The 19,188-nt window shown below is 41.4% G+C and overlaps 1 protein-coding gene across 3 annotated transcripts in view; it reads left to right on the top strand.

Moving 5' to 3' along the window:
• LOC111264570 (ATP-binding cassette sub-family G member 8) overlaps positions 1-19,188 on the top strand; it is a 70,176-nt gene that overhangs the window by 46,771 nt on the left and 4,217 nt on the right. For 2 of the 3 annotated variants that reach the window (XM_022840606.2, XM_022840605.2), the window contains exons 2-8: positions 2,610-2,812; positions 5,881-6,002; positions 10,012-10,218; positions 11,878-12,018; positions 13,809-13,948; positions 14,315-15,629; positions 16,744-16,820. In XM_022840606.2, the coding sequence (XP_022696341.1) occupies positions 2,667-2,812; positions 5,881-6,002; positions 10,012-10,218; positions 11,878-12,018; positions 13,809-13,948; positions 14,315-15,629; positions 16,744-16,820 (2,148 nt within the window). In that variant the 5' untranslated portion in view covers positions 2,610-2,666. The other variant, XM_022840609.2, reaches the window with a different exon arrangement.

Here is a 19,188-nt window from a genome sequence, read left to right as displayed (position 1 = left end):
AGCTAATCTCCTGCTTGACACAATTTGCCTAACTTGATTGCTTGTCCATTTGGGAGCATGCAGTGGGTGTCTCCCACGCCGTTCGTCAACGGTCGTCGTAACAGAGACCGTTCACATCTGGCCTACTCTAGCATTAACTTTATCAGTTACGCACCTTAACAAATTTTGATATGAACGTGTGTCTGTAAAAATCGGCCCTTTCCAACCGAGGTCAGAAGGTGTCCACATAAAAAGCTAAATTATACTCCATTCGTTTGGTTAAAAATTGAAGAATGGATCGGACGCTTTTTTAGCCAGTGGTCAAAGACATCCGAACAAAAATATCAAGAGCGCTCTCGTTAAGCACAAAAACGGGCAAAGTCTTTCATATATTTTGTTTCAAAAAATATAGACGCATCGAAACACCATTCGATGCTGGCATCAATGTCTTTCCAATGTTAGTACATTTTTTGCCCGCTCTATGTTGATCGATAGTTTTGTATTTGTGCTTACGCGCTAAATATACGCCGACTGTTTACCTCAACTAAGGAGTAACTTTAATATTTACGGGTGCGTTTTCCCTTACATTAACACATGCGCACCATTTGCGACCGATCGATGAAAACGTTAACGTCGTCAGACAACGTTTACCGTGTCGACAAACGTATGACCAATTGCGAAAGTCAAAAAGATGAGCTTCAAATCACGCATAATCGCATAGGGGGTCTGTACCTATGTGTGACGAATGGCCGCAGACAATTCTTGTTAAATTGCATCTATTATGTACGGTAATAAGTCATAAACTAGTTAACTGAAATGTGAAGAAGATCAATTACGAAAACAGACAGGAAAAAGAAATAAAGAAAAAAAAAAAAAAAAAACAGAACCTGATTGAAGCGCGCGAAATTTAAATTCTAAAAATTCGTTATGCCCACGAATATCGACGTCACGAACAAGGGATCATATCGACGCTATTGCTTGACTAACTCAACCATTTTCGTGACACTTTAACCGTGAATCGACTGCTAACGTTCAGCGACCTTACTTTTTGAGAGTCTGTGAATAGTTAAGACCAAGCGAGTCGTTTTAGCTAGTTAGTTTCAATACACAGAGAAAGAAATCTGCATTGTCGCCTAAAAACAGTAATATTATAGGATGCAGACTTCTAAATAAATTGTTGAACTTAAGCCGTCAGTGGGCGCCAATGTTGCTACACGAGCCGTGCATAGCATTAGGTCACGCACGGATAGATTATGTGGGTGACCGCTTGCATTGGATCTGCTGTAGCTACAGACAAAGACATTTATATCAACGTATGATATATGCAACGAATAATAAAGAAAAAAAAAAGTCCAGCTTCTGCCTAAAATCCTTTTTTCTTCTTTGGATATAGTTACATAATGCGTCTGTGTCGTTCAACTAGAACCCGTACGTATTCAACAATGTACACAATTTGTCTATATAATCCCGAGCACAATTTATCACAGGAGTGTGCAAGATTAGGGTCCAGAAACTGTGATACGTTGCCGGTACCCTGCGTAAGAAGTTGTCGCATATGAACTTTAGCTAGATCTTGTCGTTATTCCTCCGATGAACTAACCGGTTATCAAATGCACAAAAAGCACTGTACTCGTTAAAGTCTATGACAATCACTCACAGACCATTGCAGATATTGTTTTAAGGCTTACTAGATACTAGTTTGGCTTCAACGTCCATTTGTAAAATAATGCCGGAATGAAGTCCACTCTGGATGATACAGCGATCATCAAATCGGCGTCTACTGCCGTTCTCGGGCTGAGTGAGCGGCCGAAAACGATCAACGAAGCGAGGGGTTTTTGTTAGGTCTATCCAACTCTTTCGTCATCTATCAGATAGAACGCTATCGATGGCAATGACAATGACGGATATAGGACAGGTAGATCGCTAACGTGAAGAATAGTATTAGTTTTCTGGTGTCGCCATCGATACATTGTGTCACTTCCACAAGCCAGCCACATCCATAACGGCTCGGCTTTACATACAGTAATATACAAAAGTGTAAATATACTTGATTGGCCAATCCGATTTGAAAACAAAATTGTTCTATAACGGACATAAAAAAACGTGTCAGTGAAAGGTAGACCACACGATTGCAACCCTTTAAACCTTACACTATACACGCCTTATCAAAGGAACAGCATCTTTCGCCATAGATTGAATAATGTGTTGACGAAAAGCTGCTTTTTTTCACTAAAAACGTATTTCCAAAGCACTATCTAATGAAAGCTTCTATATCTACATTTCGTAGGTTGAATAGATACATAATATAACGATGCACACATTGTGCAAACTGTTCATTTCTAATAAATCATCCACGTGGACAGCTGTGAACGAGGAAAAATATGAAACTCAGAGTGAACGCACTCATTTGGATCATATAGCGGTCAGAGATTTCTGGCAGAGATCTCTGAAAATGGTGCACCTCTTGTTTAATCGCCCATTTTGTTGTGTATTCGTCTTAGCTTTATGACTATTATTATTAACATATTTATAACGGAGCTGCCATGATATTATGTGCTAAACGCAATGCTCAGATATTTCTTAACCTAAATATATTAAAGGTTTTCTTAAACTGTTCATTTACGTTCCAGCCGGCCCCATCAACTGTGGGTCCCGAATCGGAGTCGACGGCACTTCCTTCCGACATCATGTGGGAGGACGCCGACGGCGGGGGAGCGAACGGCGCTCCGAACAACAACCAGAACAATAGTCATAATAACAACAACAGCCAACATCCCTCGAATAGACACCGACAATATTCCGTACCGCCAGCCACTGCGACACCTGACTTCAGGTAAAAAAAGAAAACAAATCATCGTGTCGCACGTAATTTCAAGTACATTTGTATGAATACACATGCATTTCCCCTATGCGTTTAATCCTTTTATTTCATCGCTTGCAAATACATGTATTTGTTTTTTAATTGAAAGTTAAAGTTCTGGTCCTGAGAATTCGCTCGTCAGCGAATGGCTCAACCGAGCAACCAGTCGATTAACTTGTACTGACAAGTGTTGAATATTGTCATTTACTTACGTAATCGAGCCCTCAACGACCTACAAACGGACGTACAAGATGCCTTCACGTATGTTCTTGATCATGGCACTAGATCGTAACGTATGATGTCTGTCACAGGTTTGTTCAGCTGTTGAATATGCGCCGCTTCCATCGGATTCATGGGAAGCCGACGTAAAACCAGACACGTGATGAACGCCATAGAAACTGAATAGCGTGACAAAATGGGCGCTCTGACCGACCTAGTTCTTCTACGTGTCAGTCCAATGATCTAGAAATCATTCTTGATTTCTGCAGTTAACGTTTCCGGTGCCAATATATTTTGCGAGAGAAATATTTATAGTGTAATGTACATCATATCTAAAAGTTCAGTGTACTGTGCCGGTTAGGTATCCTATGTAGCACAGCATGACGACTGCAGCTTGGTCTCGGCCTTTTTGTTAGTCAAACCGGAGTCATGATAATCTACAATCATACGATGTTTTTCACCGTCAATAAGGCTTTTTTTGATTCAATGATGGATGATTTTTGTCGAGACAAGTGTTAGCATACAACAAAATACTCTAGCCTTTTGTTTGTTATGCTATTTTTGCGATTGCAGACAAATCATAGATTGATGCTACGAGTAGATGCATTATCACGCAATCTACTTCCAATTTATTGCATAGATCAATCAAACAATCAATCAAGGGCGAATCTTCGCAGCCTTGACACTGACGGTTCTTATCAGATCAATAGCCAAAAAATTAACAGACAGACCGGAGATGCCACATAGTTTGTGCTTATATGAGGGTCGCAGTCATTTCAATCAGCGTATCGCATTAGTTTGGCTTGGCATACCCTTGTAAATGGTACAACTTTCCGCTATGATGCCCCCGCGATGCACACACACACACACACACCAACACAGAATAATAGTAATAATAACGTTCAAAAGGCGAGTTCACACATGTACAGGTAATGTCCAAACATTGCGAGGCTAAGGTGAAAGAAAAAAGCATGGATACAACATGATATATAGGTCATGATCATTAAAAAAAAATGTTCGTCGTATAAAAATGTGGGGATTTCGACAAAATGATAATAGTCGTCATGCAAATTACTTATGCAGTAACTATCGAGGTGATCTGTTGTGTCAATCTCTCAGGATCTTCTGACTGCCATTATACATAGGTCTGTTAATACGGAATGGAATTCGTAGGAAAATGATAGGGCAATGTCAGGGACGCGTCGATCCATCAGCAACGTATGGGGGTCGGCGCGGTGTATTCACTACGGTCGAATCGATTGGCTTAGACACGAGGAGTCGATCGAAGAATAATGAGGATTAGCCTATTTCGGCTGTGGCTGAAGCTGCACGATACTAAGATATCGATAAAGGGCAATTTTCTTAGCTAACACGGTAGAGCACAGTATTCGCCTGGCGACGCGCTCCACATAATGGTAGTGAAGGAAATATCTAAAGTACAGTTTATTATTGGCACTCGGGTAGATGGTCAGCATAAGGTCTAGAGTCGTCCGCGCTCTAAACCGGCACCTGAAATTGTCAACACATTTCTACACATGTGATAATAGTCGAACGAGCGTCGCCCTACGTTTGCTGTCACAAAATTGCCTGATTATTCCCATTATTCCTGCTCTGTTAGTGAAACATTGTTTGCTTTAACTGGACCTTCTTGATCGAATACTGCGAGCAGGTCCATTGATAACGATCGTACGCGCTTCTATGTTTACTGCATCTGATCCTTTCGCTAATTGCAGATTATCGCAAATCGAAGCGTATATTGGAATAGCTCGTCTTGCTGTCAGGCTTTAGATGGCGGCAACATAAACATTAGGTTACCACCTTCCAGGGCGAAATCGATATGGGACGACTCTCGGATTCGCGGTACCGTTCTTGAATACTTATATGACCACTTGTCTTTTCATGATCACGTGTCAGACTAGATTTGTGCCATCCGTAACAGCGCCTAGCTTTGTTCCTGTGTTGAATCTAAAAGAATTATGTGATTCAGACGAGCGCATCCATATTGCATTCTACTGATATTGGTTACTTTAAAGTCTTTGAAGTCCATAACGCACAATCTGAGGAACTTTTATTTGAAAATGGCTGTGTATACATCACAAAGGATACCAGTTTGCTAGAGCTAGCCAAGCTTACCGACAACAATTCAGCTTGAGCCATACAACGATGCATCAGGTAGTCGCGTGCAAGCTTCGTGAGGGTCGTGAAGTCCGGTGGTGAGGCTGTACGAAGGTCATGTACGAAACCGTTAGGCTAACATGATCCTCTAACCTTTTTTGGAAGTGCTTTTAACTCATATGGGAGATCAACATCCCGGATAAACACGTACAGGTCCTGTGCGTGTATAGTTCTCTACTCTGACGATTTGCGCTACTTTCATTGCCATCAGTCCTAATGGCAACGTACTCCTATACGCGCAATAGCCACAAAAATACCAAGGACTTCGTATATATATATATATTTGTTTTTTTCACTTGTTACTCTTTTTATACTGACGTCATGATGACTATAAACGAAAATAATGTCTGAACCGGTATAGAAACAACCATCAAACGTCAACTTTGGAAAAGTTACGTTTTAGCTTTCAGGCATCGACATGAAATTTGTTTGCCAAAAACGTTAGAAAAAAACGGGACCAGGCGCGGCCATTTGACGATATTCATATCGGTGTGCAGCGAAGCTGTCGAGCAGAGCTGCTTCAGGGCTATTAAAAAAAGGCCATGTTGTATAATGCATGTTCTAATCTTGTTAGATCTGAACATACGTGAGGCATATACGAGATAAACGCAAATTAGGCTTACCAATGCACCTTTTTGGTGCTTAAGGCATTTCAGGCAAAATCCAGCAACGGAGGACCTGCATGCCTGGAGCATCTACAGGCAGAATCTCAACTCGGACTTCACTGACTCGGCCCTAGGAACAACAGAAAAGTCTCAGCGGCCATTTGGTAAGTTCGTTACGGTATTTTAGAAAAGCGATAGTTAGCAAATGGTAAGATAAGCGAAAGGACTTACATCTCTCATGGATTTACACAACATTTCCTGGGTAGCAACTCCTCGTCCTTGGTAAATGCCAGTGGAGGGTGATTTGTTGGCAACCTTGAAATCGTTGTTTTATTTATAGACAGCCTTCTAGTAAAGCCGGAAAAACTGCGGGTTGATTATATCTGGTATATTTGCGACAGTATACCGATAAAGGATCTGCTTAAACCAGTAGCGCGTAGCGCCTCTAAAATAGTTCAAGTTCACGTCAGATGTGTGGCTGTGTGATGTAACGTATACAGTGAATTAAACTTTAGACAAATTATTTAGATTTTAAGTTGGGTGCTTCTTCATGCAGTATTCAAATGCCGTATTCCTTTGTAGCTACCATAACCAGGAAAGAATTCGAATATGCTAGAAACAGACAGCGCATTACAATTCAGCTGCTGCCATGATGCAATAAGCTTCATTTCGTTGCGCTGCCGCGGATGGAAACATCGAGCGACCGTTAATGCCCCGCTTGCACACTTACTATTGTTATCGGCCCCAACAAGAGAGAGACCCATGTCATTGTCAAGCCCCATATCTCAGGCCTCAGCACATCCTGAAAACATCTGTGTGACGTTCGTTCCTTTATCTTTTTCCTTAAACTTCGTTTCTTCAAGCCGACGCCAACGTTTACGTGCGTGTGTCTTGTGATAACAACGACCACAATGGCACTCTCTTTCGTTGCCTTCTTTATTCAGCCACATATTTTGTTTAGTCAACGGCCTGACCCCCGCCATGAACGGTTCTATCAGTTGAAAAAAGCTATAAACGCTCGGTAAAAAATGTTTGCCCGGCAGACAAACAGACATGTAGCAATGGCGAGATTCATTTGAAAGAGCAGCATGCTTTAAGCTTCGCATCAGAAAATGCAAGGGCAAAGAAACCCACCGAAAAAAAGGCTCATAAACATGATCGTTATCGTAATATAATACTGCAGTATGTTTAGCTGACGGGGACGCTGGCGACGAAATCGCTGTGCAATATTTTTCGGTTTTTTTTTGCCACCTCATTTCTTTCTACTGAGAGTCTGAATCGGTTAAGGTACTGCGATTTGGCATTAACTGAATATCGTTTATTGAACTGCGATATATATCTTAGTTGAGCGATATATATATATATATATATATATATATATATAGGGGAAATCAAATAATCTTCGAAACAGAAAATTAGAGATAAATGTTTCGGTATAGATTTGCCCCGAAATATACTTCCATTGAACAGTTTGTGTGGAACGTTTTTGTGGTCTCATCTGTGTTTATTGGTCGGTCCGCTATAAATCGAAAAGAATATACAATCGAACCACTAGCTTCACGGTTTATTTCTTATCTGATATTTTTCTCTGTTTTTTTTTTTTTCATTCAATTGATGAATTTCAGATCGGCGTGTTTGTTTGACCTAGTCAACACTGTTTGACGTTATTACATGGGCATAGTCGTATATTTTTAATTCGTTCTGACGTCGCCAGAAAAAAGCAAAACTCTTAACATGATATTGATACAGAAGCCACCATACACGATGTAACCTAAACATCACCGTGGTCGCGGTCGTCATCGGCAGTAGCTTAATTGGGTGTTATCCAACTAAAATTCAATTAGTTTATATGACTGTAGAGACTTTACTATGGACGTCCTATTCCTAACCGAATGACAGACGGACGGATAAAATAAGTGATTTCTACATTTCCCTAACGGATGTGAGGAGTATTGACCGAGGGCCAATTATTGGTCCGTACTTGTCTATAGCAAAGCGATCTTTTCCCGAGGGAAAGAACGGCGAACGCATAATGTTATGGCCTTTATATAATAGCTATAGTTTAATCGTCTTATCAGGAACCGTCGACATATGTTTACTTATTCTTAGTTACAGTATTAGGCCTAGTAGCTGCCATCACGTTAGTGGATATTATATAATAATATATAAAATAATATAAGCAATAAATATTAAACAGAAAGCATGCCAATGTTTGCCAGTAACTGAACTTATTTATAATAGCTGAAACTCTTCCACTAGGAAACGTATATTTCCATATATACGTTTATCTTTGTTTGAATTATATATTACGAGAGCCTAATCTACGTAAGCATCTAGCTAAATAGTACAGTTGCTGTTATATAGGCTGGTGCCAGATAAACCTTGCAGATATTCACAAGATCTTCAATGGACGGAGATCTTATATGAGAATTTTTCTGAAAGCTTGCTTTTCGATTGACGAGTAAATACATCTTCAAGATTTGTTTAGTCTTTCAAAAACACAATAGCTTAGATGGTTTCTATTAGCTGATGTAACGATCATTTAGCTAGTTTCGATCATCCTTCCCATCAGGCCAGTTATCGTCTATACATATGTATATCTATTCACATAGGCCAGGCTAAATATCGACTGAATGACAACGCCGATCAAGGCTTTTTAGATTTTATCACAACTTATTTATACTTAGAACAACAGTGATGTTTTTAGAACTCCACACGTGATGGAGATAGTTGCGAGTACCAAATAGCACAAAATGGCAGATAGCTATGTCCAGAGAATTGTGGACGATTTAAGATGAGCAGAGATTCTTTCCATGCGCTTCTGATGCCTCGATCGGTACGTTAGTCTACGCGGTACCGCAGCGATAACGGCAGGCGGTCGGATCTGGCGCGATGACATCAGACATATCGACACACTTACGAAATGACACATGACGCTACGTCAGACGCATATCGTGTTGGCTTTTTGTACTTGTTTGATTGTAACTGTATGCAGCTGAGCTATATAATATGTTTCTCTGGATTTTATTGCAAACTGCGAGGCTAGGCATGATAAGCGGTCCGATGATCATAATAGCGATGAGGGGTGCGATCTTCAGGACCACGAAACACCCTGCAGGCATGTAGATTAAGATATGTCGTTATCTAGCGAACTAGTTGGTACATACATACATACATACATACATACGCATTAAGTGGCAGGATATCTGGGAGTAACGACAAGATATTTTCATTATCGTTTACGTTCTGTCAATCCACTCCGAGAAAAGACGTCGACTCATCACTGACCCGGATTAGCCGAGGAAATAACCGAGGTTCACTTGCGTATTAAGATAGCAGAACGATGTCGAGTAACGTGTGAGATACACGCTTAGTGTATAAGTGATGACCATTTTTGTTCATTCTTTTCCTCCTTTTGAATTCACCGATAATGAACCGTAATCAGGCATTTGAAAGCTTGTCATTTGTCAGCTGTTGACATCATCTTGTCTGGATTGCAAACTTTCGCCATTATTCCAGGCTCTAAAATAGCTCCAGGAAACAGCATTTTTGACACTTCATATTTGACCTTCAACAGGGTGGAAAAGTTGCTGATTAAAAATGACTTACGAGCATCATGTACGGCACTCTCGGCTTAAAAAATAATTCTGATCGATTTTTCAAATTCATAAAAAGCCAACAAAAAAAAAAACAAACAGAATCTTTAGATAAACCTAATTATACCTCAGAGTTACTATGTGTTTTAATCATATTACTATGCAAGCGTAAAGAACCCACCCAAACAATTAATACCCATTGGCCCCTAAGGTACATTAAATTGCAAATAACCACACATGAGAAGAAGTATAGGTAATACTGGCTATCATAAAATCAATATGATTTATTGTTTGTTCGATTATTTTTTTCATTCTTGAGTCTGCGTTATCACAGGACACGAGAGTACGATAGCTAGCTTTGGTAACACGGTACTCGCCGTCATCTATTTGATGAAACGTCTTTCTATCTACCTACGGCCTCTAACGTTAAACGAATACGTGTCTTTTTTTTGCGCACAAATTGAATTTTGATAACACCATATTTAGATAACTGTTTCTACTACCGCTGTTAGATTGTCGAACTTTTATTTTTTTGCCTGGATTCGCAATTCCAACTGTTGATTATTTTACTTTTCAGGCAACTTCCAGTTACGAGAATCGACCGTGCAGACTATTTTGAATCATCCAAAGTACGGACCTCGTGACCGTAATTCCGAGTTGGCAGCAAACATCCAGACATATCTTCGATTCGGCCTGCCCAGAGTTCATACGTTGAGTTCATCCGGTAACGGGCTAGCGGGCGGAACAAACGGCCGTTTTACGGCAACGGCTAATCTTATCAAGGGTCAGTGGGAGATCAACTGAGACACTGGCATAATGCTACCGCAGTACCATTAGCATTCAAAATCAACAACATTAATTAGACATTCTGAAATGCTCAGTGAAGGCAAGAGTTATAAAGCTAAGATGATTTCTAGTTCATCTTACTTTTTTCATTTTAGTCTCCATGGATTCCGCGAGAGTCTTAAAGAAACAACGAGGATTTGGCCGCATGCTATATGAAATATCTTTAAAATTGGTATTCTGTATTTAAATATGATACTTTTATGATATACATTCGAATGAACCAAAGTAGAAAATAAACCGACGTCAATGTAGTAAATACTTCTATTCTGTCATATGATTAATAGTTTTAGATACTCATACATGTGGGATGGTCGACGTTTTTAGGTTTATGACAAAAGCAAACATGTGCTGGCGAGAATATTGACTTCTCGACCACTTCCGTTCTAATTATAGTCTTTTACCCTATACTCGAACCCTTCAGAGTGTAAATTTTAAAAACGAACAGGTTTAATAACCTCACATAACAGGAATGGGTTACACTGGTAATATAAGTGCAAAAACAAATGACTCCGTCAGGCTTTACCATTAATATTAGACAACAGTTGTTTTTCCACTGCCAGTAGCTTGGACTGCTATTTTATAGCATATTTTCTTTTGTAGCAGAACCTTCAGACTGGCGTCCTCTGCCAGTTTCTTATGCAAATTGGAAAATTTAAGGTCAACGCTTGTACTAGCCCATTCGTGATCAGATTCATCCAGTTCACTGAAAAAATTAGAATAGCGCTCGTATGGCCCGAAATTCAACTGCTCTCTTTAACTGAGAAAAAAATCTGGGAAGCTGGAAATTCGTTAGCAGTCAAACCGACGGCGCTCGTTTGACAGGTTTACGCGTCAAACCTGACAAATATCGGCAAGTTGGTACCACTGAGCGCCGTCTATTGGAAACCTCACTAGGCTAAATCCCTATAAGCAAAAGGAGCTTCTCAATGAACAAGAAAAATAACGAGGATGGTCAGAAGTTCAGGCGCTTTCCTCTAAAATACTGTCTATGAGGGAGCTAGACCCGCTGCTGGGTGCCAAAAGTATCTAGGTTCAAACCCGGACATAGATAAACTTCGTTTCATGCTGGGAGCCACCCGTCCCTCTGATGGAACCATGCTTAACGGCGATACCGGACGTAAAGATCGGAACATAGAATGCGCCAAAAGTAACAGGAACTGCTGCAATTTTTCTGCCTACTTTGACAACCACTGAAATTACTCTTTTTGTTAGAACGCTACCTCGCTTGGTAGATTATTTGACTTAGTACCGTTATAATTGCTGCAGCATGTAGATTATACATCAACGTACCTGTTTTTCGGTAGTTTCTATTAATAAATGAGCACGATAAATGATACTTTTACAAATGACAACCTTGATTAGCGTCATGTCTTTATCAAGTGATGTTCTAAGACAGGTCAATATGCTGGAACCGTGGTTAAACTAAAATAAAAGAACCTGATCATTTGTTATACAGACATAAGCCTTTAGTAATAACTTAACCTTCAGCTCCAATTTCGTCGATCCCGCCCTTTCGATTCCAGTTGTTTACGGGAATTTGGAGAGTTTGTATTATTTTACCAGTTTTGTTATTATTTAATAATGGTCGTTCTTGCAGATACATCGTCAGGTTACGACAGTTCGGAAGATGGTCGCCGCAAGCCGACCGGGGGCGATACCCATTTGCAAGCCACTGCTCATGACCAACTATCGACCGAACAACTTACGGCGAGGGAGCAGCTATGCCATGAATCCCGAGGTAGATACCAATTTAATGACCCTTACCACCACATGAATATTAACTACGTGAATCACCACTATGGCGTCTGCAATCGACAGCCGAACAACGAGCACTACATGATTCTGCAACAGCCGCAGCAGCGTCACCACAACAGTCAACAGCCACATAGAGATTACCACCATCATCATCATGATAGGGTTCAGACGCATCTGGCCGGATTCGGTTATGGTAAGCTGGAACAGTGAGGTAACAAAAGGTAAACGGTGCCGACATCTGAGATATTACACATGGCCGTCAATTCAAGCGTGCACTTGGAGTGTTTGCACGCAATATCGACCTGCGCAACGGCTTTTTCTCAGCTCATCTTGCCATTTTACTCCCCCCTTTCTGTCGGTCATTTATTTCTTTCCAGTCTTTTTCTCCCACCCTTCCTCTTTTGCCCCTTTCTCCGCCCCACTCCCCCCCCTCTCTCTCCCCCCCTCTCTCTCTCTCTCTCCATTTACTTTCGAGTCTTTGGGGGTATACTTAGGCGTTAAAAAATTAGAAAATGTTGCACAGACACTTTTTTATCGGATTGATATCGTTTTTTTTTTTTTGATGCCCTATGTATGTACTGGTATTGTGCGGCAATTTGCACCATTTTTCCCTTTTAGAATCTTTACTCTAAAGCATGGTGTCTTGCTTATTATATACACACGTAGAAGCGGGTGAGCACTTAAAATATAGGGTTTGTGATATTTACCTTCATACATGGATCGGCATATACTATGCGTGCATAGATAAACTACCGTTGGGGGCTATTCGTCTGTCTAACAATGGATTTGATACTTTCGATCGACGTACGTTTCTGGTCGATCTGACGTCCGAAACCTGTCCTATTCTATCTACGTACACCTTTGGAACAAAGACAATCTAAAGTCGACAACGGTCGACGATAGCTGATTCTAATATGATCATGTTTACGATTTTTGTTGCCGCATTCTATGAACGAATAAGTCGCACATGATTTGCCAATAGACCTATATAGCTTTACATCTGAAACCTAGTTCCAGTTAAACTTTGGCCACACAAAAGATTACCCCAAGCGTACAGATAGATTCATGAACACGTAAATGGGTCATGTTGCATTATATATGTTCTTGTCATATAGCAAAAGTGACATGTCGGATACCTTTTCATTGCTTTAATAGTTCCAGCTACTTGACCGTTATCCTAACGCCTTCGCTAACCTTGATCAATGCCACTAACGTTTTCAATATTATTACTTGTAGCATACGACAAGGGCTTTCACAGCCTGGATAGCCAACTCGAGTCGTGTATATAGCTCTCTGACTAACTGTTTCTAACCATTACAAATGTCAACACAAGCTGATGTACTATGACGTTTAGTCATAATAAATCAGTTTGTGTTGTTATATATGCTATACAAATTAACAGTTTGACTAAAGGATGCTTTATATTATAGCTCATTGTATACAAAACAGTAGTTTGTTGTCTGCGAGATTTAATCTCAACGTAGATTATTAAAGGCAAGTAAATTAGGTCTTAAAGCCTTGTCTAATGTCTATCGTTTCTTTTTTATATTAAACCATATCTTTTCTTGATCACTCTGCAGTATTATATTATTCACTGGCTCCGTACGCTCTACGCGTTCCGAATACCGAGTTCGCTTGTAACACATGTTATGGAAAGTTGCCTTATTTAGTGTATACAGCTTAACAACTCGTGATTTCGTTTGCAATTTATGTGTTGATAAAAATGATAAAATTCTAAATAACGTTGCTCTTTTCTTCGCTCACGGCGGATAGGCCAAAGGACGCCTCATAGGTCCGGTAGCGAAGCGGATTTAATTCAAGAAGACGCACAGAGTCATCGATCATCTCGTTGGGACACTTTTCAACAGCCGCCTAAGATGAACGGGATTAATGGCATGCAGAACATACCGGAGGTTAGTTAATGGTCGACAACTACCCTTGAAACTTCAATTTGCGAAGCCAAAAATTGCCCCTCAAAGACAGTCAAGTGTTCGTCTTCGGTACACATTCTAGCTGCTCAATTCAGCTACGAAAAGTTTTGATACATCACCTAGTAGAGACGCGAAACACAATAGTTTTACTCATTTTGAAAAACGCAATGCATATTCTTCTCATAGATGTTCTCGATATATGCCATCTTAATTGAATTATATTAATTCACGTAATGAATTTTACTATAGTGAGAACGGCTTTCTTCGATACTCGAGGTACTAAGGCTGAATCAGGATTCTACGTCGGATAACTTATGGTAAAGTTGACTTGGGCTATTTCACTTTTAGGGGCGACGAAGCGCAATGTCCCATATCTCGGCAAGTTCTCGGCATATCAACAAGCTCCCATTCAATCGGGATTCATTTTACAACTCATTACCGGGTGGACCAGATGACGAAATAGGCTCGCTAAAGCACCCACATCTTCAGGTTCGTGGGCTTACCTTCGAGGTAGATCGTTCGTCGTGGGGACAGAAACTCTGCGGACGTGCCCGAACTAAGCTACTTCTACTCGAAGGTCTTTCGTTTGAGGTACGCGGAGGCGAAATTCTTGCTGTTGTGGCTACCTCTGAAAATGAGGGTACTACTCTCCTTGACATACTAAGCAATCGAGTACAGAAACGTTGGGGCGATAAGGTACGCGGAGAGTTCCTCTATAACGGCATCCTTATGGAACCTGAAAAGCTGCAAAACTTCGTCTGCTACGTTGGTAAAGATTTCGAGCTATGTCCCGATATGTCGGTTCGTCAATGGATGCTTTTCACTAGTCTTGTACAGGAACCCGGAGGGCCGATCAGGGATACGAAGGAGCGTATCAACGCTCTCTTGGAGGATCTTGGCTTAGGTCAGCTACGGCATACGCGTATTGCTGATCTTACGGAAAGTGAAAAACGACGTTTGAATGTAGCAACACAACTATTGCTGGACACGGACATTGTACTACTCGACCAGCCTATCCAAGGTATGGATATTCTCGATTCTTTTTTTCTCATCGACTATCTACGACAGTGGGCATCCCGGGGCCGCATCGTGATTATCACAGTTCATCCGCCGACGTACGAAATATTCACGATGATGTCCCGCATCGCGATCGTGTCTACCGGTCGTATGGTGTATTTCGGGCGGCGCCGAGAGTTGCTCGACTACTTTGCCTACATTGACTTCCCATGTCCGCCGTACAAGAACCCCTCCGATTACTATCTCGACCTCGTAACCTTGGACAACCTGTCCGCCGAGGCAATGCTCGAGTCTAGTCAAAGAGTTGAAAACCTCGTCGAATTATATCGACGCCGTAATGACGATCACCCATCATTGAGTGATCCGGGACCGCCTGGCATTACCCCACATGAGGTGCGACGAGCCGGCTTCTTCGGTCAAAGTCTCGCCCTGTGGATTCGCGCTATGATCTACACGTTCCCATACAACGTTGTGCACTTCTTCCGAGACCTAATGCTGGCCGCGCTCATGAGCGTTCTCGTCGGCTTCGTCTTCTGGAACGTTCGTGCCGGTCGTGAACAAGAACATGTTTCAGACCGATACGGATTCTACCACTCGCTACTGGCGCTCTGCTTATGGCCGATGCTGCTCAACATGATTACAGATGGTGTGTATATGATAAACACAGCATTTGCTTAATAACGATTGTACCTGGAGCTTTTCAATTGATCGTTATAATAAAACCATATGGTATATCCGGTCACCGGCTGTAGAAGCAAATATTTCTCTTGTGCGGTCGAACCCTGTAGACTGCTGATTGAACCTAATGTAGAGTCATTACTATGCGCTTTATACAAGCATAATTTTAATCCAGTAAAGAGGAAGTCGATGACATTGCATTAGCCGATTCGGTTCGTATTCGGACACTCGGCACCAACTGTTTCCGGTCGTAGATTTTTGACGCTGCTGTTGCTGTCGTCATTATATTTACCGGTAAATCCTTGGTCAATTGTGGGTGTTCTCCTTGCCGATTTGCTTGGCTTACTTTCTTCCAGTCATCAAACATCAGCGTTCCCCATTTTTCTCACCGCTGTGGCCGCTAGGTTAAGATGATCGGCAGTTTAGTTGTTTACTTTTAGCTGCTATTTAGCCCCATGGTAAATTTAGACCACGTCGCCATGGTTACCGCTTCCGAAGCGCGCAATCTATTCTGGTGAGACAGACTCAGTCAATGCTATTATTATTATTATTCATAGATGTGTGCTCCTTCTTAAATGTATGTAGCGATATAATTCACCTATTTTCTTCGTCTCTCCCATGCCCAATACCGCTATTTAGTCGGCTGTTCACTTCTGTCCTTTCATATACTGAAGTTGCCATTGGTACAGCTACACCTGTTACTGCTTCTACTAGTCCATGATAATGGTAACGCCGACAATTCTCAAACCGAAGACAAGCGCGATCTAAAACTAGGCAAAGACGCTGAACGGTCTGGAGTCAGCGCGGGCAAAGTTTATTTTTTTTGTTACAAAACCCCTTTATGATGCCGACAGCCTCCACGTTCTTCTTTTCAATGTTCTAGGCAATTAAATTCTATAGCCTCACTGCCTTCTTTGAGGCTATACGTCGTATTAGTGGTAATGTTTCAGTTAAAGCTGTATACATCGTCCAGCATTGTACCCAGTTTGTTTTTTTTTCTCTCAAATTTTTTCATTTAGCACGTCTAGCATCACACATGTCGTTCTGTTAACTGATTGTTTGTCTGTCTCTTTCGGTTTTAGTGTGGCGAGAAAAGACGTTTGTTTGCAAAGATATCCACGAGAAGCTCTACAGTGGCTTCGCATACGTCGTTGCAAAGGTACGTGAAAGTTCGCTCGCTGTTTGCGCTACTTCTGCTGACGCTTTTCGTTGTCTTTTTCTATAGCAACCCCGCTTCTTATTTCCTGACATGGGCCGTACAACGGCGTCGTGTGCAGATGAAACCGACCAGCAATGGAAGTTCTCGCGGCATAATTTTCACCCCGGCGCGACCGGACTCAGTGGCCGGCCGGCCAGCCAGCTCGTCAGCTGGTGTTTCGGGGCGACACGAAAAACCATTTTGTTGCGGTATCGTGTAACTACGGCGTACTCAGTGCTGTGATACAGTTAGTTGTCCCTGGCAATATAACACGCGAACCATATCTCGCAACGTTTAGGACAAGAGTCGTGCAAAAGGCGGCCAAGAAACATTCGAGCATGGATGGCTGACATAAATACGGGCTATAGCGAGATGACCAGATGGCGTTATTGTAGTAAGCGCGATTTTGCTCGCCCGGAAAGCTAGCCCTGGCCCCGGATATGTTCCTACCTTTGTTAGTTAGATATTGGCCCGGCTAATTTTAATTCGCTACAACGATTACTGTTTATTCTGTCGTCTTTATATATACGTATGGTAGTGAATGACTTTTACGAATAGTGCTATAAACAGCAAGTATGTTAAACTGTGTACGTGGAACGCCGTGCGCATATATTGTTCTATCACTTTTTCTTTGCCTTCGGATCTGTCCGTGGCGGCGGACTGCGATGCTGCAGAACAACAGCAAGATCCTCCATTGTTGTGGTGACCATTTCTCTGTCGACCGATCGTCTAGTTGCACGCTGGGCACAACTTCCGAGTACTGACGCATTAGATCACTTAATCCATGATCTTGTTTTTACGAATTTCCATACATACACATTCAATCTCTCTCCCTAACATTCTCTCGATCCGAAACTATATCGATGATCAGGGCTAGTCTGTCGTCAATAAAACATTTATTTGGTTTCGCTATCGGAGGCGCCCCCTGTTGTCTGGGTGAGCGTCGCGAAAAATCGTCGAACTCACATCTCTAACAGGATTGCTGCGTTACTATATGCTTTGTTAAACATCGCACTCACACAGAAGTAACGGTTGCATATATTATAGATAGAATAATGTGAACAGGCGAAACAACAAAATTTAGCGTTTAAAGCATTTGTTTTTTTTATTTTCGTTGTGTTTGGCTGAACGAAGGATGGGCTGGATCAGGACCCAAGTGTTGCGCAAAGTTGGTGGTTTTTCTCTTGTTTGTGCCTAGCGCTGGCAGACACCTTTGACTGAATCAGGGCTGATGTCGGATTTGTAAAAGGACCGAAACCGCAAAAATGCACCGCCACTGGAGTTTTTGCCTCTAATATATACATGGGATTTTGTTGCCATGCGCTGTTCTATCGAGACAGAAATGCTTCGTATAAAAAAAACCAATCATAAAAACTATTGGATTGATGAAACGTTCATGCCAGCCAAACAGCCCATTGAAATCTATAATAGCAGTCAGGGCAATTCTCAGTTTGAGTCATTTCTCATATAAAGGGAGGTTGTAGCTGTTGGGACGACATTCATGACACGTGCTATTCTTCGGAGTGTCAGTGACCTTGCATAATAAGAACTCACAAAAAAAAAAACAGGAAATAACAGGTGGTCGTCCATTGAACGTTCTGATCTACTTGCATGATAAAGGACTGTATTTTCGTTCCGTACTACTTGAGGAAGACTGCAGCAGATTATAAACACTCGATTTAATGTTTTTTCTGCAGTACAATACAGACGAAGGCACGCATCTGCACCTCTGGAGACTTGATCAGCCGGATATATCAATAAGTCCATCAATTGTTATCTTTGTACCGTGACATCAACCGTGACATTTTATTGCCAATTGTTTTTGATTAGGTTGCCTTTTTGGATTGTTTTAAACTTCCTAATTCTTTGAGTGTTCAATTGAGCGAGTGATTTGACCCGTAATTTCATCATGCCACAATAGGCGGAACACAGTCTCAAACGGTTTCTTTCAGATACGGTCTTGCATATTTATGGAGAAATCTGAAATGGAGAAATATTGCGTTCAGAGATTCCAGAAAGGTTGATCTAATTTGATTATACTTTTAAATGTAGTGGCAGTAACCAAGCATTGCATCAACTGAGGACATCGGTAGTCTCCTTTTAATAGTAGGACAAATCAGATGTAGGAGTGGATGTTGCGTACTTGGACGAACTTGTCAACATCGCCGTTCAAATTCGAATCAGTAGTTATCTACGCTGACAAGGTGGGGAGCCATTAATATACAGTAGAAGATAGTCTACATAAGGAGAATCGTAGAACTTTTGCTCATTGCAAATTGTAGTTGAAGTCGTTTAGCGTGCTGAACGGTGGTTGTATCGATAACTAATG

This window comes from Varroa jacobsoni, unplaced genomic scaffold, assembly GCF_002532875.2.
Source record: "Varroa jacobsoni isolate VJ856 unplaced genomic scaffold, vjacob_1.0 scaffold_875, whole genome shotgun sequence".
In the NCBI taxonomy this organism is placed as follows: Eukaryota; Metazoa; Arthropoda; class Arachnida; order Mesostigmata; family Varroidae; genus Varroa; species Varroa jacobsoni.
This window is presented reverse-complemented; position numbering and strand designations above follow the sequence as displayed.